Source organism: Toxotes jaculatrix, chromosome 1 (assembly GCF_017976425.1).
Source record: "Toxotes jaculatrix isolate fToxJac2 chromosome 1, fToxJac2.pri, whole genome shotgun sequence".
Classification (NCBI taxonomy): Eukaryota; Metazoa; Chordata; class Actinopteri; family Toxotidae; genus Toxotes; species Toxotes jaculatrix.
In genome coordinates this window covers 30,511,384-30,534,495 of record NC_054394.1, presented here as the reverse complement: position 1 = coordinate 30,534,495, position 23,112 = coordinate 30,511,384, and the positions used below count along the sequence as shown (strand labels likewise).

At 43.1% G+C, this 23,112-nt stretch overlaps 2 protein-coding genes across 2 annotated transcripts; one reads left to right on the top strand and one right to left on the bottom strand.

Moving 5' to 3' along the window:
- Positions 1-711: 711 nt before the first annotated feature.
- cdhr5a (cadherin-related family member 5a) lies at positions 712-11,348 on the top strand. Its single transcript, XM_041060898.1, has 14 exons — positions 712-938; positions 2,062-2,234; positions 2,643-2,702; positions 3,205-3,294; positions 3,384-3,470; positions 4,081-4,185; positions 4,268-4,453; positions 6,421-6,511; positions 6,727-6,824; positions 6,933-7,139; positions 7,365-7,478; positions 7,590-7,656; positions 8,214-8,374; positions 8,738-11,348. Exons 1-14 carry the CDS (start codon positions 848-850, stop codon positions 9,335-9,337), a joined length of 2,130 nt encoding a protein of 709 aa, XP_040916832.1. The 5' UTR covers positions 712-847; the 3' UTR covers positions 9,338-11,348.
- A 105-nt stretch (positions 11,349-11,453) lies between these two features.
- ctsd (cathepsin D) lies at positions 11,454-19,329 on the bottom strand. The gene is made up of 9 exons (XM_041061016.1): positions 19,156-19,329; positions 16,387-16,543; positions 14,914-15,037; positions 14,681-14,799; positions 14,385-14,584; positions 13,756-13,878; positions 13,275-13,419; positions 12,327-12,425; positions 11,454-12,016 (listed from the first exon to the last, which is right to left on the bottom strand). The coding sequence occupies exons 1-9, from the start codon at positions 19,212-19,214 to the stop codon at positions 11,855-11,857; spliced, it is 1,188 nt and encodes a 395-aa protein (XP_040916950.1). The 5' UTR covers positions 19,215-19,329; the 3' UTR covers positions 11,454-11,854.
- Between the last annotated feature and the right edge of the window lie 3,783 nt (positions 19,330-23,112).

The window sequence follows — 23,112 nt, the reverse complement described above, 5'->3', positions numbered from 1 at the left end:
AACTATCACGAGCGGCAGCAGGAGCCTCTCTGTGGAGGGATCCAGTGTTTCAGCCTGATCAGCTGTGTGTGTGTGTTCAGTGTGAGAGACGAGCATCTCTGCATGGAAACATAATGTGTGAGCTTCATGTGACATCATGACACTGTGAGCTTGTTGTTCCCACACAGAGGAGACGGGGGGTGGGGGCACTTAGTGCAATATATAAGAGCCTGGTGTGTGCACAGTGGTGCCTTGTCCACATGTGAAGCCGTCATGTGTCTCAGTTTGTGCCAGTGTAACTTTCTGTCGTTATTAAAGTGTGAGGCATCAGGCCTGGCGGCGCTGCACGGAGGATAAGAATCTAAAGCACATACAGCTTTTTCACAATACTTTATAAAATGTGTGACAGAATAATTAACACGCAGCAGGAAGCGAATCACAGCCGCTCTTTGTTTGTATAAACAGTATATTTGCTCTGTATGTCACCGTCACTGAGTTTCATGTTACGAGCAGACGAACGTCAAACAGGTCCGTCCAACCTGAACGGTATTCAGATACGTGAGAAATGTTTCCAGCTGCCGGCATTCCTCTGCTGGATTCTCCCCAGAATGCATCAGGGCCACCAGTACAGAATGACCCGTCCAGCTAAAACAGATGCAAGTATTTTGGTGGGAGGCAGCGAGTCCTCTGCTGGCAGGCGCTTAATGCAATATGTGCCCGTAAGATGAAGTCACAAACATTGCAACTGTAGTCGACTCCCACTCGCCGGGCAGCACAGACGGGGCATTATGTGGACGAGTACCAGCTGGTACCACGGGCTCCTCATCCTCCTCGGGACTTCATTTGTTGGTGCCTCTGAAATCAGAACATGGAACTGAGATTGAAGAGCAAACCTGTGAACCGTCTCCTTGGATGCATTGTTGCTGTTTGCTTTTGCACAGTTTGTCCGGCTCAAAGACGTGAGTAGCTCTGATTTCTGTGGAGGGCGTCATCTGTCGCCATGGGGGCAGGAGAGGAGCTGTGGATGTTGATGAGGCTGCAGAGTGTGTGAGAGGGGAGGTTAATGTTTTCGATGTTTGGTCCTGTAAAGGATTGGTCCCCAGCCTTTTTAGCTCGTGGCCCCTTAGAATGAAGTTATGTCTACTTCTGACTTTCGGAGTTTCTTTCCTCTTGTTCCTCTTTTCCTCATGTCATTTAGAGGCCTGAAGATGAAAGTGTCCTGTATTTCACTTGAAAAAAGAAAAAAAAATAGACAAAAATCATAAAAATGCCAACATAATTTTGTGAAAATATTGTTTTGCTTTCTCATGACTTTAACTATCTGGTGGCCCCTCAGGCTGTGTGGCACCTCTTCAGATCCTGAGCCCTGAAGCTTGGAACTGATGCATGAAAGAATGAGAAACACACAAAAACAATTCTCACTTTAGCAAAGTGTGAATTTCTGTTTACGCCACACGACCAGAGTCAGTGGAATTTGTTTTCAGTACAACATGAAAAAAACCGTCACACACACTGTGATTTACCTGCCACTGATCTGCACTACTTCTTTCCCCTGAGTGGACGGATTATGAGACAATGGGCCCAGACATGAGAAAGTCTCCCCACACCTCCTGCATGACAACAAGACATTGTCATTTTGTGTCTCGTCATACTTTTTGTGTCTCTTTGTGTCCGTCTTGTTTTAGCTGTTCCGTGTCATTTTTACTGACTTACTGATTTTTCCATCTGCTGGTCGGCGGATTCGGTTACTGCTGGACAGAGCCAGGCTAGCTGTTCCCATTTCCAGTCTCTCTGTTAAGCTAAGCTAACGGGCTGCTGCTTGTTGTATATTTACTGTCTCCAACAGAAAGTGTTTTAAACCTGTTTTTAAAAACGAATGTCGACTATTATCCATTTCTTTTGGCCCTAACCTGAGGGGCCCTGTGTCATCTGTTCTGACATACACATACATTTTTTTTTTAATTTTTGTTGTGCACTGACACAAATCATCAGATCAGAGCTCATGAAATGTAAACTTCATGCTTTTATTTTCACTGTTACCTGCAAAGTCTGATTTGATCTGGCGCCTCTCACCTGTCTCAGTTTGCACGGTGCCTCCTGGTCCGGTGACGATCCCAGAAAACAACACGGCCGATGTCCAGGTCGTACAAATCAGCTCCAGCAGTGATGTGACTCTGAGAGTCTCAGTGAACCCCGAGGATCTGTTCTACCTGAAAGGGAACGTCCTGATGGTGAAGAAAGGGCTGGACTACGAGGTAATTTAATTCATCACATGTAACACGAATAATGTCCAAGCAGGAAAAATGGATATCGTCCTTTAATTTTCATGATTTTAGACCCAAACTCTGGGACATGTCCTCCTGGGGGAGACGTGCATAACACTGAAAGCATATGACTCGTGATGGAACAATAATCAAACACATTCTCTGATATTTGCAAAGCAATTAAACTTAAGGTTTGAAAAATTTCTTCAAAACAAAACTCAGTGTACAAGATGGACAAGACAAAACAGATGTGGTTCTGTTTATAGGACATGATGCATCTGTATAGGTGTGATTGCCAGCATGTCTTCTGCATGTGCACGCAGAGGACACACTCGTGGTCAAAAAGTCCACAGGTATCTTTAATTCTCATTTTTTCTTTTCTTTTCATTTTTTTTCTAGTCACTGTCCAGTGCAGCTCTGGTGGTGTGGGTGCACTGCAGCAGAACTGGCTCCAGATCAGTGAGTAGTGTCACATAAAACACAGTATCACACTGTTTGTCAAGGAAAAAGTCAATAACCAAGAAAATGGATTGTAAACAGCTGCAAAGGTCAAGACGCTGTGTATTTGTCTCAATTCATGGAGCAGACGCTTCCAAAATTAAAGGACCAGTGTGTAGGATTCAGTGGGAACTATCACCAGAAACAAGCTTAGAATGAGCCTTTCATATCTACATGGGGAGTGGGTCCTCTTCTATGGAGCCCGCCATGTTGCACCACCATGTTTCTACAGTAGCCCAGAATGGACACACCACACACTGTCTTTAGAGAGAGCCTTTCATGTTTTTATGTCACCTGAAGGCCACCGTAGGTTCTGAGCAGAGAGTTACTCACTTAATTGCAATTTGCAGCTTTACATCTAGATGCCACTAAAATCTAAAGACTGGTCCTTTAAAATATTTGTTTAAAAAAATCTGTGTCTGAATTCAAACGGAGCTGATCCAGTTGCTTTTCTTCCTCCCAGGTGAATGAGTCTGTTGAGGTTCTGGTTGATAACGTGAACGATAATCCCCCAAACTTCGCACAAAACCACTACGTACTGGAAGTGAATGAGGTGAGCAGCGCTGGTGTTTTCCACGTGTCTCCATTTATAGTTGTTCTCACTGTGGACGTGACGCTGACTCCGAGTTTCATGTCCTGCAGCTCACTCCGATCAACTCCAGCATTGGACTGATAGAAGCTACGGACGTTGATTCAGAGCCTCTGTATTATCGCTTAGAGTCTGCAACAGTAAGAAGATTTCTGCTGTAACGCTTCTGTAGTCCAGGGTTATACTCTAACAGAGAACAGTGATATACAGAAATTAGTGCGATGGAAACATCAACATGTATGTACTGCACAGCCTGTGATTTCCTGTGAAATTTCGTTATATAACGCAGAAACTAATAAACAACAATTGTGCAGTTAAAAAGTAAAAAGCGAAGAACAGTCACACTTTATATTACAGCCCACACCGCTTATTATTATTGTGTGATTAGAACAATAAAATTACACCTACTAAGACCTTCATTAAACATTAAATCTTGGATCCACCTTCATCTACATGTTATAATGTTACAGAACTTTATCATGTTATAGTTTTCCCTCCTAAGCAGACAACATAGCTCTCACAGCTGTTAAAAGACCAGTGAGTGAACTGTGAATTCAGAATATTTTATCTAAAAATGCAGAAAAACATTTTCCTGAAATTTAAAAAAAGGAAAAATCCTTCAAATGAAACAAGAGAAAAAAAGGGATCCTGAAAAGGGATGTAAAAATAAAGTGTTCATTATCATTATTATTACATAAATGTTATTAATGCTAATCTTTTTTTCTTCTCTCTCCCTGTTTGTTAACTTAGGATAAATATTTCCGCTTGGAAAACATCAACACTCCAAAGATACTTGTAAAAAGCCTCCTCGACTACGACGTCATACAAAAGATTTCTCTGATTTTACATGTACAGGTACACTAATCATGAAAATATTAAACAACATCCAGGCAGGCTCTGCCTCTCTTTGACCTGTGAAATGTGTCTCGTGTTCCAGGACACATTCAATGGTTCGGCCTCCAACAAGCCGTTCTTCACTTCAGTGGCCACCATCATGGTTCACGTGAAGGACGTCGATAACCGGCCCCCGTGGTTTCAGCCGTGTTTGAGGACAAACTTAGGAATCGCCAAACTGTGCGTGAGCACCGGCTACAGAGGCAAAGTCAACCTCACCGAGAAAGAGGTGAGACATGAGTCTGTTTTCAGAGCTTGTTTGTGTGCTGTGCAGCAGTTGTTTCGATGAATGAAATCAATGTTGGCATAACCTACTATTTACTCTATATACAGTCACCATCACAGTAACCAAGGCAACACACTAGAGTTGGGCGGTTTCCAGATTTTCATACCGTCAAACCTCCTCCACATTTTACCACGGTATACCGAACGTAAGGCTCAGAGGGCGTCACCAAACTGTTGGCTTGTGCCTACACCGTTCAGAAACTGAATACCAAACACTAATACTGAAACAATAACAACATAACATGCACTGTCCTCTCCGGCTTGTCACGTGAGGACGTCACGTTCATAAACTTTATCAAACGTCTCCAAAAGTAAAACATATTATACAACTGAAGTAAAACTGAAAATTCAACTACACAAGGCAATAAATAAATTTTGTTTAATATTGAATCCTTATCTCCTTTATAAGTGCATTGCAATTTACTGACGGTACTGCTATTTTTAAGATATACCTTATTATCGACCTAACCTTACAACACACTTAGGACAATGATGCCATATTGAAAATCAAAGCAGAGTATACTAAAATCAAATTATCACAGAGCATATTCAGTGTATACAGTGACATTCAGCTGGCAATGTGCAATCAACAAAACTATTTACAATTCAACATTTAGAGAGTACAACAACAAGGCCGTTTTTAAGTGCTCCTCAAACACCTCGTCTAGCGACGCCACTAAGTCGCCCAGTCCACGAAAAATCCCGGGGTCGCTGGACCCCTCGATTTCATCCTTGCCTCCAAGGCTAACTCAAACACACCACAGAATCTGCCACAGACAAAAACGCGGCCTAGAATATGGCGGTTCTTACTCACCTCATCGCTGGGACGACGCACAGCTATCGTGTAGCTCCCATCCAGCTGTGTGGCGATGTTAACTCTTTCAAAACACGAAAGTTTCAGGCGTCTTCTATGTTCCATGTTTTTCGAGAGATGGTGCGTGTCGGTGTCTGTTTCCCTCGGGGTGAATCAGAAGGCAGGGCTAGCAGAACAGCGCGTTAGCTACTTAGCATCCTGCTAGCCACGTTTTCCGCTCAAACCAGCTCCGTGAAAATCCGCGGCTGTAGTTTTTTCCCGCCTTTGAAGAAACCTGCTCGATATTTAAATTTGGTCTGGGTGGTCCTAATTCTTTGAAAGCCAATTTATCTTGATTGCTCCGACGACAAAATGGTAATTTCCGTCATGACACGATGGAGTCGCTACGTTCAGTTGCAAAGCTAGCCATGTCGATCTTGAACGTGAACGCGATGCGTATGCGCACGTGACTTCATCAGTGACGTATGACGAAAGCACGTCAGTCTATGGGCAAGCCCTCCCGGAGCCCATAGAAATGCATTGCAGGGTCTATAGTTTTACATGTAAGGGGGCTGCTGATTGGACAATGATGTTCAGGCTGCTGATTGGACAATGATGTTCAGGCTGCTGATTGGACAATGATATTCAGACTTGGAACGGCAAAATAAACTGATGTTTTTCGTGTTGGTCAAGGAGGGCGGCGCCCTATCGCCCAGCCCAGCCGCACCTGCTCCACCTGCTGACGAAGATCATGCGATATGATGGTCAGCTCCAGAGCAGCTGCTGAATGAACCTGTGGTGATTATTTTGTCAACTTATGAATGAAAACGTCTCGGTGATAAGCTTTCCAACGGGATCAGGAGCACCTGAATGCGCCGTGCTCTCTGAGGCTGGAGAATCAAGGCCTCTGAATTTAGACACAAATTAAAATCTCAGTTTTTACCGTAGTAGTTTCCATGTATGGGATACGTTATGTAATATTGTGTGTAAAAAATACTCGTAGACTGTTCACAGACAGGAGCAACCCAGTGAAAACTGTCTCTGCATCTCGAACCACCTCTGAGATGACACATGTTGAGAGGCTCTTACAAACTGTCAGCGGTGATTTTAATCCACAGGAGGGGCCGTTAGTGCTGGAGCCCGGCCCGGTGTTCGCCAAGGACGGAGACAAGAATAGGAGCGAGCAGATCAGCTACAGAATCCTGCGAGGTCCAAACGCATTTTATTTCCATCTTATCATTTAAGTTCTTGGTCAGATATTTGGTTTCTGTACGGGACATACCACACTGGCTTTCACGGTGAAGACATGAAATTCATTTTTACTTTTATTATCAAAGTCTTTAGTCGTACTACCTGAGGTAGCAGCAGGAATCTAAACGTGCTTGTACATATGCAGAATATACAATGACTTTTTTCATCTCCAGGAAACGAAGGAAACATCTTCCAGATCGATGAAGAAACAGGAAACATCACCATGGCTAAAGCTGCTGATATTGTCGGCCCAATAACTCTCACTGTGCTGGTAAAAGAACTGATTTTGTCCTACCGCGAAGCTGTTAAGTTATTGTTTTTGATTTAAGACAGACATCAGCTTGGACTAACGCGCCCTTGGATCTGTCCCGGTCCTCAGGCGTCTCAGGTGACCAACAGGGATCAGTTTTCGGTGGCGCAGGTGACCATCGAGGTGATGAAGAAGAGCAGGAACCCTCCTCGCTTTGAGAAGGAGCGATACGAAGGATTTATCTACAGCAACTCTGTCCCTGAGAGCATGATCCTCCGAGACCGGAGCACCAACCGGCCCTTCAGGGTCCGAGCCCGGGACGAGGACTTCGCTGGTGTGAGTCCTCTGTGTTGAATCTCCCCTAACATTGTGTTTTTTTTACATTAATTCTGGAAATAAGTTTATTGCCTTTGATGTTTTGCAGATAACTTTAATTAAAGGGGACCAACCAACACTGTCAACCCTAGAGGCAGCTGGGTCAGTGCATCCAGCTGAGATACCTAAAACCCTTAAACACTTTTCTTGTGTGTATGTATGTGTGTGTTTATGTTTGTGTGTCAGGGTGTGAATCCAGATGTGAAATACGAGGTTCAGTACAGCAGCTACGTCAACGTGACCTCAGACGGTTTTATGGTCCTGAAGCGAGTGGTGAAGACAGAGTCCTTCGCGCTTCAGGTGACTGGTTTGCAGAAACGTTGGTCACTGACACATGAAAACATCTCTCCTCACGTTCACTGGCACTTCCTGCCGTTTTCTAAGTTGTAAAACAGTTTTTTCTGCCTTCAGCTCAGAGCTGTGGACACGACAACAGGGGAGTTTGGCACAGCAGCTCTGTCTGTTCAGGTCATACCCGGTAAGACCATCAGAGCTGTCCTCTGTGTTTCTGACCACTTCATTAGACTTCATTAGAATCATGTGAAAGATTTTCCAGTTCTAATCTGTGTATATTCAGTGGTGACATTATGTGTTATTGATGTCCCCCAACAAAGGCTGGTGAGATTCTGTAATGTTCTTATTTTCAACAAATTTCCATGAAAAGACAAAAAAACAACAATGAATGGCTCCTACTAACAGATACTGTGTGTGTGTGTGTGTGTCACATCATATCAAACTGTAGATCCCTGAGCTTTGTATAGAGATTTATTTTTTCAGTTGGAACCAGTGGACCTGGATCAGAGAGCAGCAGACAGGGTGGTGAAGTCAAACAGTAATAAGACAGAGACGCTGCTGGTTTTGGTGTCGTGGGATTTTCTGACAGTAATAAATATACAGACCATTTCCAGCCTTATCCTTAACTTTCTTGCTGAGTCACATTATTATTCTGCTGGTTTGTCCATTAACTAAACTCAGACAAAATTATGACACTTAATAATGTTTACGTATAATAAGGCTGATCTGTGGTCTCTGCAGCCGTTGCCATCCCATCTCCCTCAAATATCGGCTACCGTCCCGGTGACATGGCTCTCCTGGGTCTGGTCATGGCGGCTCTGCTAGTCCTCTGCCTCATTGTGATTGGCTTCTTGGTTTCCCGCTTGTGGAAGGGAAACGCCAGCATGGACAAAATATGTGAGGTTGGTCAGTTTTCTTCTTTGAGGTTTCGTCACTGAAATGGTTTGAGTTGTAAAATCCGAACCCCACTCATCACATCAGGCATTTAAACACCACAAATGGTCACTGAGGGATTTTTGAAAAGGAAAGGTACCGCTTTGACATAGACGTCAGACAGACTCAGCTGTTTAATGCCTTCATGTGCAGCTTTGATGAATATTTATCAGCTGAAATCAACATAAGGGCTCTGTGTTAAAACAGAACAAATCAACCTAGCTTGTTCTCAGCAACCACGGTGGCATCTGTAACACTGAACAATGCTTCAATAGCCTCCATGCTTCATTGACTGCTCTATTAATAATGAGGGGCCTCTCTCCTGCCCGTAGTGCCTGGGCCCCTGTCTGAAGTCGGACCAGCCTCGGACGGGCCACAGGGACTCCCTGCAGTACACCAACGACGGCTTCCAGAACGAGGGCGACCAGAGCCGCGGGGGCACCAGGCGCTGGAACAACGCTGTCCCAAGACGGAGCACCTTCCCCCAGGCACGGGGTCGGGTCATTCCCCTGGAGAGACGGAGCCGCCACTGCTCCTCCTGTGGCATTTACACCAACCACGTCCCCAGGGGGAGCCCCTCAGTGAGACCGGCCAGGAGGGGCAGAGGAGACGGGGACGAGTATGGCATGAGGTCCATCCTGAGCAAGCAGAGGAGGAAGGAGGGCCAGAAGACGGTGTGGTTCAAGGAGAGCGAGGACTCCTCAGACATCGAGGTGGAGATTATCCCAGACACTGTGGGCCGGGTGGAGGAGGAGACTGAGGAGGAGCTGGAGGGCGAGGTGGAGATGGAGGGGGTTGTCAGAGACCCAGCTGCCCCGCTAAGAGAGTCTGACGGTGGGCAGGAGAGCCAGAGCACAGGGCCCAGTGAGGAGCAGGACTGTGGAAATACCAGCCCAGAAAAAGTGAAGGGAGGCCAGGAGCAGGAGGACTGACAGCAGAGGTCAGAGGTCAGAGGTCGAACTCAAGTCAGAGAAAACTGAGCAGAATGCTGATTGTTTTCTTGTCACTTTTTGGAGACTACGGCCCAGAGCAGAGTTCTCAGCAGCCCAGGATTACACCAACATCTCTGGGTATCTGCCAAACCTCAAGAACAGATTCACGGATCCAAAAAGTCTTTATTTTCTACTGTGAATATTAGAACAGGGCATCTGCGGTCAAACCTTTGTACAGTGTTTAAAAAACATATACTTGTCACTAGTGTTATAATGTCTGAAATAAGAACAGAAGTTAGTCATCAGAGATTTTTCCACAACATTTACACAGAGGTGACTGTGTGACAGTTTCATGCAACTTGGGTCTTAATTCATCGTTTGGGTTAATCACATCTGCAGCGACGTCGCTGTCTGACAGGGCAAAAAACAAGTCAAACAAAAGGAGGAAAACAAATGTAAATGCTAAATTTATTGTGGCCATTAGACACATATACAACATTAGACACTCATAACAACCTTCAAAGTTTAGCCTATCAGCCTGGTAACGTGTTTAAGCTAAACTCCTGGGTTGTTTCCATCTGTTTATGTTTCTGGCCCCATCAGACTTCAATGTAGTGATGTTACCATGTTCCCAGATCTCAGCAATTACTTTGGTGAGAACAATGTTCTGGTCAGAGATAGAACAGACGCTCAGATCCACTACAATAAGACCCAGGTTGATATGAAGCAGCCTGTGGGCAAAGTTGCAAACCAGTACACCAGACTGCTTGGTACCACTTTCCAATAAGGCACAATTTATAAAGGGTTTACACAGTAAGTTGCAACTAAAGATTATTTTCATTATTAATCGGATAATTGTTTGGTGTCTAAAACAGAAAACAGTGAAAAGGCCTGTCACAGGTTCCTAAAGCCAAACATGACTGTAACTAATGGATGCAGCTCACGTTATAACTAATGGCTTTTCTTAGTTATTAATAAAATGAAATTATTAATGATTTATAGAGAAGTTATTAGTCATTGATAAAGAAACCTTTGTTTTCTCAGGTGAAGAAGTTTAACTCCCTCTATCATAAAGAGTTTAAAGCCATTTGAGGCGAAGTTGTGATCTTATGTCATAAATAAAACGGAACGTCCTTCAAAATCAGAGTTATTTTAAAAAAAAGTTTTTCTCTCTAATAAGACCTCAACAAAAAGTCTGTCATCATCATTACATATGTTAATAAGTTATTAAAAATGGGTTTTTGTAATATGGTCTGCAGTTATAAAGTGGTCAGGTGCTTTGTTGGAGCCGTTTACCTGATGAAGAGATAAAAACAGACACCAAGTCTTGTTAATGGTTTAGAACTGATCAATAATACATCAGTAACACATTTATTAGTATTTAATAAACCTGTTATAAAGGTGCCTTAATTAGAAAGTGTTAACGGTCAGGTCATTGCATTGTTGGATTTGCAGGATTTCTGCATTAATGTGAATAAGTTCCTGTTTGTTCTGTGTTTAATTCACTTCATTAGCCAAAAACAGTCTTTGGCTAATGTTGTCTGTTTGTTTTTAAATTGTTTTGCAATTTGAGTTTCCCAAAAAAAAAAAGAAAAAAATTTCCCATTGTCACAGGAAACGTCTGTATCACAACAGAAAAGTCACATATACTGTAAAAGATTTGATCTCCCACACTGAGTCAGACCAAAGGGCCAATAACTGAAGAGAGATTTGTCTGCAGTGAAGCTGGTCACCGTCGTGCTGTCATGGTTTCTCTGCACATGTTCTGTACAAGCTTTACTAAACTGAACCCGTGGTGTCTGGATTTCAAGGTGAAAAACATATGTGAAGAGAAACTTTATCTACTGAATACTAAACAGCTGAGAGGACTTTTCTATGTGGACTGTATTTTATTGAGCATGTTGAGTAAAATAACTACTTGTATGGATAAAATCTATGGTTAATGTAAAGTTGACTTTTTGTACATTACAGTGATTGATGTTAAGGGTGGGAGGAATAATAAAGTTTGAAGGATACGTTGAGGTTAGGGATCACCTCGCTGGGTGCAAATTCATTTTTCCGAGACTAGTAAACAAGGACTTAGCCACTGTTAAAGCCACATAACAGTAAAAACAGGTCGTGTTTTAAAAACTGTTTATTGAGGCCAATCACATTAAGATACATCACAAACTCAGTAGCTGAGAACCAACTTCCTCCTAAAATGCAAATTGAAAGTTTTCTGTTTAAAAACAAATCCCTGATTAAAAAAAAAAAAAAAAAACCAAAATGTTTGAAAAGGGCAGTACCGGTGCAATCAACTGATCCCTGATTATATACATCCATCACACAGCCTATCAGCTCTCCTATCTGTTTCACGCACGTGGCTGGAAATCAGTGCATTTAGGCTCTACACAAAATCTATTGCTAAAACACAGTTTGATTGAAAAGCAACAGAAAACGTGCAGCTCAGATTCTTCTCCTCCAAAACTTGGACTTTTAGCTTTGCACTTGAACGTGTTGCTCTCATGCACGATGTGCTTACTTGGACTTAGCAAAGCCCACCCTGTTGTTCTCCCGGTCAAAGACAGTGTAGTACTGGCCGATGAATACATCTCCCAGAATCCACAGGGGCCCGGCGGGGGCGGGGATGTCCAGACCCATGAAGCCACTCAGACAGATGGTCTTTCCAGCCTGACTCTCCTGGATGATGGGAAGCAGAGGAGGACACAGAGACGGATTACAGGCTGCTGGAGTGTTTTCATGATGTAAAATAAACGATTTGACTGAGTTTGGAGGAAGGAGAAAAACAAACGACTGCGTGAATCTGCGTGTAATCACTCCTCAGACGACAAACCAGCCTCCTCCTGGCTTCGCCAAATCAAACAAAGCTGCACTTGTTTGCTTTTGTATGACGCAACACACACTCACAGTGTTGCATTGTTGCAGCAGGAGCGGACTCTGTGTCGCCCCCTGCTGGGCGATAAACAACACGTGGTGCACACAGTCTCACCTTGAGGACATACTGCTCTCCGGTCAGGCTGTAGCTGCGTCCGCCCACGTTGAAGGTGATGACAGGCAGCGACGGGATCTTGTCACAGTTCACCATGTACTGAAACACAACCAGCGTTCACGTCAACGCACAGCTCATTAATGAACCTCCAGACATAACTGAAAAATAAAGGTATAAAACTAAACAGTGAATGGACAGTGACACCTTAAATATCACATGCAATAAAACTAAAATTATTAAACTCATCACTACTTGAACGCAGCCATTAATATCTCAACAAGCTTGATTAAATCTTTGTGGGGCTGCAACTCACAATTATTTTCCTATTCAATTAATCTATTTAATTAATTGAGTTATTTTCTCAAATAACTGATTAATCATTTGATTTTTAAAAAGGTAAAAAGAAGTGAAAACTGAGCTAAAACCCAGGGTGATGTTAGGAGTAGTTACTGAAAGTGGGAATAAAACATCCATTTTCATTATTTATTAAATTAAATCCTTAATCTGGAAACTTTAGTTTGACATTTTAAACTAAAATTAAATACTCACACATGGAAACTGAGCTATTCCACATTTAACAGATCTGTTTATGTCGCAGCTTTGGGTAACAATGTGGTAATGGTGACTGGTGTCATGGTAACGTGGTCATTGGCTCTACTGATTGGTTGCCAAAGGTCAAGACTCTAAAATCTATATGAACCTGTTGGATGGCAGATTCCAGGAGACGAAGACAGAAGACAGGAAGTGAAACGCAAACTCAGTTTGTTGCTGAGCTGTCAACAGAGACCGGGACAGAAAAGAACTCATCCTGAAGTATTTGTCTTTAGTTTCTGTTTCTATCTGACATCTATTTCTCAACATGGTGAGGAGATGAGTTGAACGAGTGACGTGTATTTCGTCTTCTCTCTCATCAGTGCACTCAGGTGAGGCCTGACGTGATCAGCTCACCTCTCCCTGGATGAGCGGAGTAGCTCCGATGGCTTTCTGCAGGGCTCTGACCTCAGCAGAGGGGCCGGTGATCAGAGACGTCCCGGTGTCCACGATGGCCTCGCAGCCGCCCTTACACAGGCTCAGCTGGCTGCCCACTACCAGCCTGTCACACACACACACACAGACACACAGACACACACACACATTTCAGTATTCAAAGTACAATAACAGCATCACTGTGTCAGAATGCCAGACTGTGTAACTGTCCATCAGAGGTTCCCAGCACTCTTTTGTCTAAGAATTAAAAACCAAAACACATTAATTTACGACGATACAGAACAAAGACAAGCAGAACATCTTCACAAATGTTTGACTTTAATGAAAGTAAGAAATGTGTTCTGTTAAATTTCTGTCGAATGTCAGATGAATTTCCCTCTGAGGGATGAATAAAGTCTATCTATCTATCTATCATCTGTGAGCGTAATACTTGAGCACTCACTCGTCCATGTGGATCTGCCAGTAGGCCTGGCGGGTGATGTTGACGTAGTGGAAGTCACCGCTGTAGTATTTGGGGTCGGTTCCTCCCAGCAGCAGCTCACCGCCGGGCGCCGTGTCCGGGTTCCTGAACAGAGAGAAAACATGAAGTCAAACCCCACAAACGCCACGGGAGCCAAACGCCAGGATAAAACTTTACAAGGTGACAAAAAACAAAAGAAAGGACCAGTCAGATCATCGCTGACTGCGTCTGTAACGGCTGTTTGGTGCTGAGCAGGTAGCAGACGGACGGTTTATCAGACCCTGTTTGCTGCTGATGTAAACAGGGTCGAACCATAGAGTGAGGCCGTGGGACGTAAAACCAAAACAATGAGCTGAAACATGCCACGTTTCACCAGCTTTGTGAGAACGATCCATCTGCACTTTATTCTTATGTTTTTCTGAAGCATCGATAACCTGCCACAGGTGCTCGTACACAGTGTTCAGAGGACGACGGCAACAACACAATGATCTAACCCAGGTCAACGTCAGCTGTGGTCAGTCTGATCAGGTCCGTCCAACATGCAACACAACACACAACGCAACAGCACAACAGGCTTTAAGAGGAAGGAAAAGGTCTGTCCTTAGTCCCACCTGTTCAGGTAGAAGGAGAAGATGTTCTTCTCCACCTTCTTCTGGCGCATGATGTTGTCAAAGACCGGTGTCACCCCGTCCACAGAGATGCGTGGGTAGGCCATGCCAAGGATCCCGTCAAACTTGGCAGCGATAAAGGCCACACCGGGCTGCTTAACAGCCTCTCCGAAAACCTGTTTCTCCACTAATATGTCTCCAATCTACACACAAGAATAAAAAAAAAACACAACACAACTTAGAGAATTTCACATAGCCAGAGTTTCCTGTGATAATACTCATGTGTGAGACAAGCTTACTGTGCACGTGTCCTGGCTGAGGTAGCCCGACAAACTGCCAGAGCCATACTGGATAGCAAAGGCAGTGCCGTTCTTCACGTAGGTGCTGGACTTTCCAGAATTATATTTGTGGTGAAGCACTGCGGAAAGAGATGTTATTATTTAATGCAAGTCAGAAGCTACAATATTTTACAGAGACTAAGTGCAGGGATATTATTTTATAGCTGACACACTGATACTGCACCAGGACTTACAGCACGCAATGTCTAAGAGGGAGCAGTGAACGGAGGGAACCCACAGGTTGGAGGAACCCGTGTCAAACACCACGCTGAAGGTCTGAGGAGGGGTACCCAGGGCAATATCACCATAATACTGGGCCTGGGGAAAAGAAAACAAAACGTTTATTATTGTTGTTGTTAACAACAACCATCAGTGTCTTGAAAGCTTGTAGAGGTTTAGCTGATATTTCCAGGACACTAAATCCATCTGAGACAACACAGAATTCTGCAGCTGATCTGATGCACTAAAGAAAATGCTCACAGAAATCCACAGTGATCCTGTTTCTTCCACAGCAGAGAGACTGAACAGGTCACATGATTAAAACAATGTCACCGAGGTCTGACTGTACAAAGCAAGTCAGTCCACTCTGTCACTCATTCTCATGGCTCGTGACGCCGTACAGCTGTTGGTGTCAGAGTTATGAGGACGCAGGTCAAATAGTTCCTGAGTCATGTCAATAAATCAGCTGTTTTAACGCTTTAACCGAGCCGAGCGGCTGATTTCTCCATAAACTCAGAAGCTGAAGCAAACTTCCGTTTCATGTGACTGGAAGCCGCTCGGGTCAAAACCTTCATTGCTAAATATTTTAAGAATTTTTGTCGAGTCATTGCGGCCCCAGAGTACTTCCTTTTTTTTAGGCAAAATGTAGAAGTGGAATATCTTTGTGGTTTAATCGGATTGAATAAACCCATTTACAGATTTGAATTCTATTCTATTCTGTAATTTCTTCTAACTTATCGGCCGACGTATACGGCAACAACAAAAACTGTGGTAACAGTTTCCGCAGGGTTCACCGGGTTAAATTTGAGACTTTTAAACAAACTTTTTAATAACACAGAGAATAAAATGTGATACTCGAAGAGAAAATATTCAGGATTTCTGTAAATTTTTAAACACACTCTTGAGGAAACTGAATTCAATGCTGACTTTGGACTTTTCAAAACCAACAAAAGAAGATTATCAGATGTGCTGGGTTTATCTGAAAGCCTTTACTTCTCCTCTCGCACAATCGTGAAAGGCAGACTGACGTCCGTACTGAAGATTAAAAGGTAATTAACTAATATGTTAAGAAAAACTGAGAGCAAACAAACTAAGTTTCTGTCAGCTGACGAGTTTAAAGAGGCTTACAGATCACGAGCCAACGCTGACTCAGCTGTCATACAGTAAAGGTTCCTCCTCTTTCAGGCTCACGGTTTCATAGTTTCAGAGCTGATATTAACCTTCGTCAGCATGAGTCAGCTAAAAACCTGTGTTCGCCTGAGATTTACTGGTCATGACAGACAAGTCTGATTTTCCATTCAGGTGGGAGGATTTACGGAGGTGGTCACAACACAAGAGGACCTTTGTTGTGGCTCTCCCCCAGCTTGGCTTTTAGCTTCTGGACAGTGCATTAGGGAAAGTGAAGACTTAGAGGTCCACAGGTCAGTGGTTCGGAGAGTGATGCTTACGTCAAGGTAGTTCTTCAGGGTTTCTGGAGTGGGTCCATTACTGGAGGGGAAGCCAAAGTTGTACTTTAGGGAGTGTTTGTCAGCCAAAAGCTCCTCTGCTCTTCTCCCAGAGTCTGTCCACTCACGTCTGATGGAACGGAATTTCTTTAAGGGAATTCTGGACGGAAAGAATCATAAAAAAAAAAAAAAAGAAATTATTCAGGACAGTTGATTTGAAGCCTGGTTCGTGTTCTCTTAGCATTCCTGATTTTTTTTGTGATTTAAAATATTATTTAAAAAAGTATAAATGCATTGGAAATTCAGCCTGTCACTGTCTGATCATCAGGCTGCTTCATTTGTTACAGACCAACACAGACTGTGGCCGCCTTACACATAACAGTTGACCCACTTCTGTGCCCTTATCTGCACAGCGTTATCCCTCAGAGTTCAGAGTATGTTGCAACAGAAGTGCTATACATAATGCAGCAACACCTGTCGCCAAAGCTTTGCTCCCATTACGTCAATATCTCAATACTTTTCAAGCATTTCCAACTGTAATGAGTTCACAGAGAGTCGACCGAGTGCTCCAGGCATCTGCAGAGTTTCCTCCTGAAGACATGAAATATTAAACTAACAGCAACATTTCTTTTAAAATACTCCCACTGACACTGTAGTCACGTTAACTTCAGTGTCTGCAGTTTCCCTGCACAAACGGCTGCTGTGGGAATCAAACACATGACTGAAGTGTTACCACAAACTGAGTGGAAGCTTCCTTTTTGGTGTCATAATCATGTTATATTAGAGGAAGCTCACACAACACGCTACCCTGAGCTGGAGGCCTAAAACTTCTTTTTCCACCTGCAACCAAAGGAAATGATTAAATGATGTAGCATAAAAAATATTTCACAGTAAAAGCATTTAGCACACAATATCAAACAGGAAGTACACTCGCAACAAAATGTAATTATAACAGAAATAACAGAAGAGCAAACACATCAGTTTAGAGAAGTGTTTGAATATGACAGAGTCCTGAAACAGCCAATGCACAGTCTGCATTCATTCTACGCTGATATTAAATTATCAGACAGACAATGGTTCGCTGCCCTGACAGCCTCAGGAATGTGTCTTCACCGTGTGTTGACTGATACAGCTCCTGGGCTGAGGAATTATGAACTACGGCTGCAGATTACATTGTTGATCACACTGTAGCCCAGTTCGTTGATCAGTCAGTTCTTTGTTTTGCTTCTAAAATGTGAGTAGAAGGCGAGGTATTGAAGCTGCTTCTTTTATTTCACCAGTAGTCCAAAGGAAAAGCTTCAAATCCATTTGAGAAACAGGACCTCCTCAGTGTTTACACTTGAAATATTATGTAAATGACTATTTATTTACATAGACATAAGACAGACTGCTGATAGATTCAGTTTTAGCTTCGACTGGTTGTGTGAGAGCTGGGAAACAGTTTAGGGTGTGAACAAGCCTCGCCCTTTATTGTCCTGCACTATCACCGAGTAAATTTACTATTACACTGAATCAGTGTCTGCAAACCAGTGAGAAGCCAAACGCCTTACACAAACCAAACTGACCCCTGTGTTTTTCTTCTTGCACTGCAGACTGAAACACTGCTATCTTTCTGCTCAGTACTTCAATGTTTATTTCTTTTGCAGACGACACGATTTTCTGATCGGTCTTCAGTCACCTCTTAGTCACGGACGTGTTTCAAATGCAGAAAAGAACCAGTAAACGGTGTTCTCCACCTCCACCAGAGACTCTGATAATCCCCCCATTAAAACCTTATATGGCTCCAGCATCCCTCTTGCTGAGTTACATGAATATCTAGGAATCTGGCTGATCAGCGGACGCACATTTTAGCTTCACATTCAACATGTGACTCAAAAATTACAAATATAGCTCAGCTTCCTGTGTCACTTTAAAGGCTAGATAGCCTTTACTGTCACGCTGCCCCATCAGCACTTTATCAGAGTAATTTATCACTGATGACATTTCATACTCTCATCTCTGTGTCACAGGGTTGGAGGGACTTCCTCACAGACGGGAAGAAGCAATCATCTGATGATGTGCATTATCAAAACTCTGCCAAACAGCTTCTCGTCTCTTTTAGTATTTAAACTTTATAATTACAGAACATGATCCAGTGGCAGCTTAACCTCAGATATTCCTCATGTGCCCATTGATCCTGACAGAGATGGACTTTTAAATTGAATGAACTGCAAACCTCAAACAAACCACAGTCCTTCACACCACAATTCAATTTAAGACTTTGAAACTTTATCTCATTTTTTCCATGACTTTTATAACTTTCAGTTTTTTTTTTTTTTACCAGTTCTGTGTTAGTTGTGTTCTTCCTGTCTGCAGACGCAGTATGAATGAATACAAGCTGCCTGTTAGCAGAGAGACCTCAGAGCTGCTCGGATCTGTGCAGCTTTAGTTTGTGTCACAAGATCAGACGGTGACAAAGCGCGGATCACATGCACGGGGCGGACGGTCCCGGCGGGTCATGGAGATAAATAAAAAATAAACCGAACCCCAGCCCGGTGCTACGCCTGCGGGTGTCAACACGAAGCCTCGGTGTGTGTAACCCGGGCGTTTTCCGTCGTTCAGCGTTAGGTAACAGTTAACATTGTGTAAGCTAACGTTAGTTCACAGCGGGCGTGTTCACACACACACACATACACACACACACACACACACACACACACACACACACACACACACACACACACACACACACACACACACACACACACACACACAAACTGCTCGTTTTCTTACCGGACCAGCGCGTCGCTGCTCAGGACCAGCGCCGCGAACACGAGCAGGAGACTCCTCATTATGCCAGCGTTTGGACCGCAACACGACCCGGGACTCGACGATGACCCAGCACTAACAGTTCTTGTCGACAAACAACCGACTTTTATCAGCTGACTGAAGCGGAGTCACTGTCACGTGAGCCGTATTCCGGTCGCGAGTGACGTCACTGCCGGCGGCGGAGCAGGTCGGAGTCCCGAGTAACGAGCGCGAGGACCGATAATGGTTTATCGATCTTTTTGGTTAATGTTCCTCTTTTAATGTACGATTTTCACACTCACGACTCGTTTCTTATTTCTTATTTAAATGTTATGTTAACAATAACCACTCCGCCACATACACAATCACGCACACACACACACACACACACACACACACACACACACACAACTAATATAACAACGGATATATGGACCGGGAAGCGGGAAAATTGAATATCTGACAACAAACAGACAAACAAAAAGAAAAAAAACCTTAAGACCATTCAGCTCTCTACCCTGACACAACATGTCAATATTTGCTTAACTGATTTAAAATTAATATAAAGCCATCATTTCATATTTATGACTTGTTTTTTTATATTAGTTTGGATAAAAGATCCAATGATTTGACATTAGGCTGTTTATCTGTAACTGGTAGCACTTTCTGACATGGCACCATTTCAAAAAAAGGTCTGTTATCTGTCATATCATTAATAAATCACCTGTGAGACAACAGTAAGAAGTGTTTTAATGCAGCTGTAAACAGTGTTCTTAGGGTCTAACTCTTTCTGAGAAGTCATCAGGTTTCCACTGATAAATGAGGGTCTTGTGTTCCTGTCAGAGAACAGCAGAACGTTTCTGCTGCGGTTCTCTGCCTCATATTTACAGAACAAATAAAGCAAGAAGATGCTTGACAGTCATCAGGGTACATACAGACGTCCAGAGGCAGGAAGTATGTTTGTGACACATACTGTTTCTGATGTTCTGGTTTACCTGAGCATTTCTATTACAGGAGCCTTTCTACTTTCCCTCTGACTACAGATGTATTATACCTTTAAATCTATCTCATGGCCTGATGGTTTTTACTATGTGAAAGCAGAAATCCTGTAATTCCAAACCTGGAGATAACTTCACACTTTCCACGTTTTGTTATTTCATCTCCAGGTTTAGTGATTAAACACTCTGACAGGTACCTTTAATCACAGTGAGCAGTTTTACTTTTCATACTTCAGTACAGTTTAATGCCAACGGTTACAGATTAATCTCCACAAAACCATCCATCTCTCATTGTTCACCAGTGGAGGAGCCAAAGATTTCTCTGCTAATGACTTTAACGTCAATGTCTTTACTTTTTAGTTTTCAGTGTTAGAATAAAGTACAGCACAGTTTTAACCGTCCAAGATCACAGAGATAACACAAGTCATTTCTGTTTTGGAGTGGGTCATAATTTAATTTGCCTGAATTTGTGTGAATAACTTTCCAACACACTGTGCATCCTGCGAACCCTCAGTCTGTGCCTTGGACACTGGTTGGACTGTGGAGCCTTCTGTCACGACTTGGAGGCAAGGACTAGGACCCAAATGCACGACCCCTCAGACGTAATCAAAAATAATAGTGTTTATTCTAACAAAGTGGCAAAACAAGGATCACCCATAAAGGGGAAAAAGGCACAAAAACAAAAATAGAAAATGCAAACGCAAAATCACTCTTAGCGAGGAGAAACACGGATCAAGGAGCTAAAACCAAACAAAGTAACAAATAAATACACAACCTGACTGAGGATACGATGACGAGAGGCAAGACGAGAAACAAAAGCGAAAGACATGAGCCAAGGGCATGAGACAAAACGAGTGACAACGCCATGAGACAAAACATGGGACACGGCATGAAACACGGCGTGAGACAAAAACGAACTGACACTGGACAACGGGAAACCCAGACTAAACAACAGGTAAGGGGAAACAGGTGGAAACTATTAGGGCGGGGAAAACAATTACAAAAGCGGGAAACAAGACAAAGACAGGAAGTCAAAACAAGACCAGATACACCAGGGCAGTGAATTCAAAATAAAATAGGAACTACTAACAAACTAAACAACCAAGACAAGAGTCCCAGAGTCCAAAAAGGGTTTCAAAACATAAACGTTTTCAGAAAACAGCCCCCTAAGGGGCTAGTCATGACACCTTCATGAAGATATTTTTCATCTCATTTATTATTTTACTGCCTTACAAATCATTTCCTCCATGAGATGAAATTCTCAGTTGAGATGTTAATCATTAAAACCACCACTGTTGCTGTGCTGAAGCCAGTAAATGGAAAAGCAGCTGGGGCTTTTGCTGCCGTGTAATGACGAGGACTGAACAGCGAGTGGCTGCCTCATCCCACACATCAGGGATCACCATCCAGGATTCACAACACTCAGACCTCTACCTCTGGAAATCTCATGGGGAAACGCTGAGCTATTCAAAGATCACGATCACAATCGGACTCTTTGTACTGACAATGAACCTGCTACGGATAATTGGATATGTAACAGCCTGATGTCTGGTGATGATTTCAGCTGCTAGTCTGTTGTCTGAGAGCCTGACTGGCTGATCACTGACCTGAGCCCATGAACATTATATCAGAAAATACTGGCAGCTGAGCTATAATTGTTGTCTTGATCCAGCAGGTGACAGCAGGCTGATTTTTGCCTTTACATGTGAAAAGTTTCATGTTGAGTGATTTTTCTTCTGGACGACTTAAGAAAACAAAGCAAACCAAACATTACCTTTATTTGTTCATGAATTATTTAAAGCTGCAGGAAGGGTGTGCTCAGCACTGTGCTGCCGCCTATCAGTTCATCAGCAGCTGAAAGTCATCTCAGCACACTTTGAGTTGGCGTCGTCTCTAAATCCTCCCACAAGACTTCAAGTAAAACAGTTTAACATTTTGGGAATTACACTTATCTGCTTTCCTGCTGAGTTAGATGATAAGATTGATGCCACTGTCGTACGGAGCTGGAGCAACGGGGCAGTCAGCTCAGCAGAACGACTGGAGGCAGGGGTGAACAGCCTGCCTCTGCCCTAAGAACATACTCATTTATTTATTTTCATGTTTGTTTAGAAAATCATTTTATATTTAAACAAGTGGTGACACACATTGTGCACACAACTACAGTGTATATTCCTGCTATTACCATCATGGTTTACTCTTAATACTGAGTATTAAAAAATAGGAAATGATAAGACTCAGCCAGGATTTACAGTTCTGTGTGTATCACATGGTCGTGCGCTGGAGGTGCTAATGAAGCTGTTTAAGATCTGTCAAACAGGCGTTTTCATGGCAGCAGAGTCACATGTTTCATTCCCCTGCTGATGTAGGAAACTGGGCTTTGAAATTACTGAGTCATGTTAAGGAGCATCAGAAAAAAAAAAATCTTGAAAACATGAAGATTAGAAGCACATCAGTGACATAAAGCATCACCTCCTGTGTTTTATTAATATTGTTTAATAACTCCATTCAGCTGTGCGGCATAAAATTTCTAATTTGCATGTATCACCCGGTGATGATGACAGTGTGGCTGAAGTTACCGTGACAGTGAAGAACGGATGAGGTTGAGATGTGACACGACTCATTTTTGCAGGATTGAAAACAGCTGTGAATGTAAAAGTTTAATAGTATAACTGAGCTGTAAAACCGTTGCATTGCTCCACAGTGATAAACACACTCTGTGGTGCTTAATATTTAGTGGCTTTTACAGATTTTAACGGCGGTTGGTTGATTGGTCCACCACTTTGGGACAGACTGAAATATGTCAAATGAGTTTGGCATGAAATTTTTCACACACATTTGCGGAAACCAAGAGGACGAAGTCTAATGACTCTGGTGACTCCCTGACTTTTCACTGTGGTTTTAAGTGAAATGTCTCAGGGTGAATTGTAATGAATTTGGTGAAAAC

Coding starts and splice junctions, on each gene's coding strand:
- cdhr5a (XM_041060898.1), top strand. CDS start 848: ATGGAACTGAGATTGAAGAGCAAACCTGTGAACCGTCTCCTTGGATGC. Junction 939..2,061: donor AGTTTGTCCGGCTCAAAGAC/GTGAGTAGCTCT, acceptor CACCTGTCTCAG/TTTGCACGGTGCCTCCTGGT. Junction 7,140..7,364: donor GGGACGAGGACTTCGCTGGT/GTGAGTCCTCTG, acceptor TTTGTGTGTCAG/GGTGTGAATCCAGATGTGAA.
- ctsd (XM_041061016.1), bottom strand. CDS start 19,214: ATGAGGAGTCTCCTGCTCGTGTTCGCGGCGCTGGTCCTGAGCAGCGAC. Junction 14,585..14,680: donor TCAGCCAGGACACGTGCACA/GTAAGCTTGTCT, acceptor TCTTGTGTGTAG/ATTGGAGACATATTAGTGGA. Junction 12,017..12,326: donor GAGAGCAGTATGTCCTCAAG/GTGAGACTGTGT, acceptor CCCATCATCCAG/GAGAGTCAGGCTGGAAAGAC.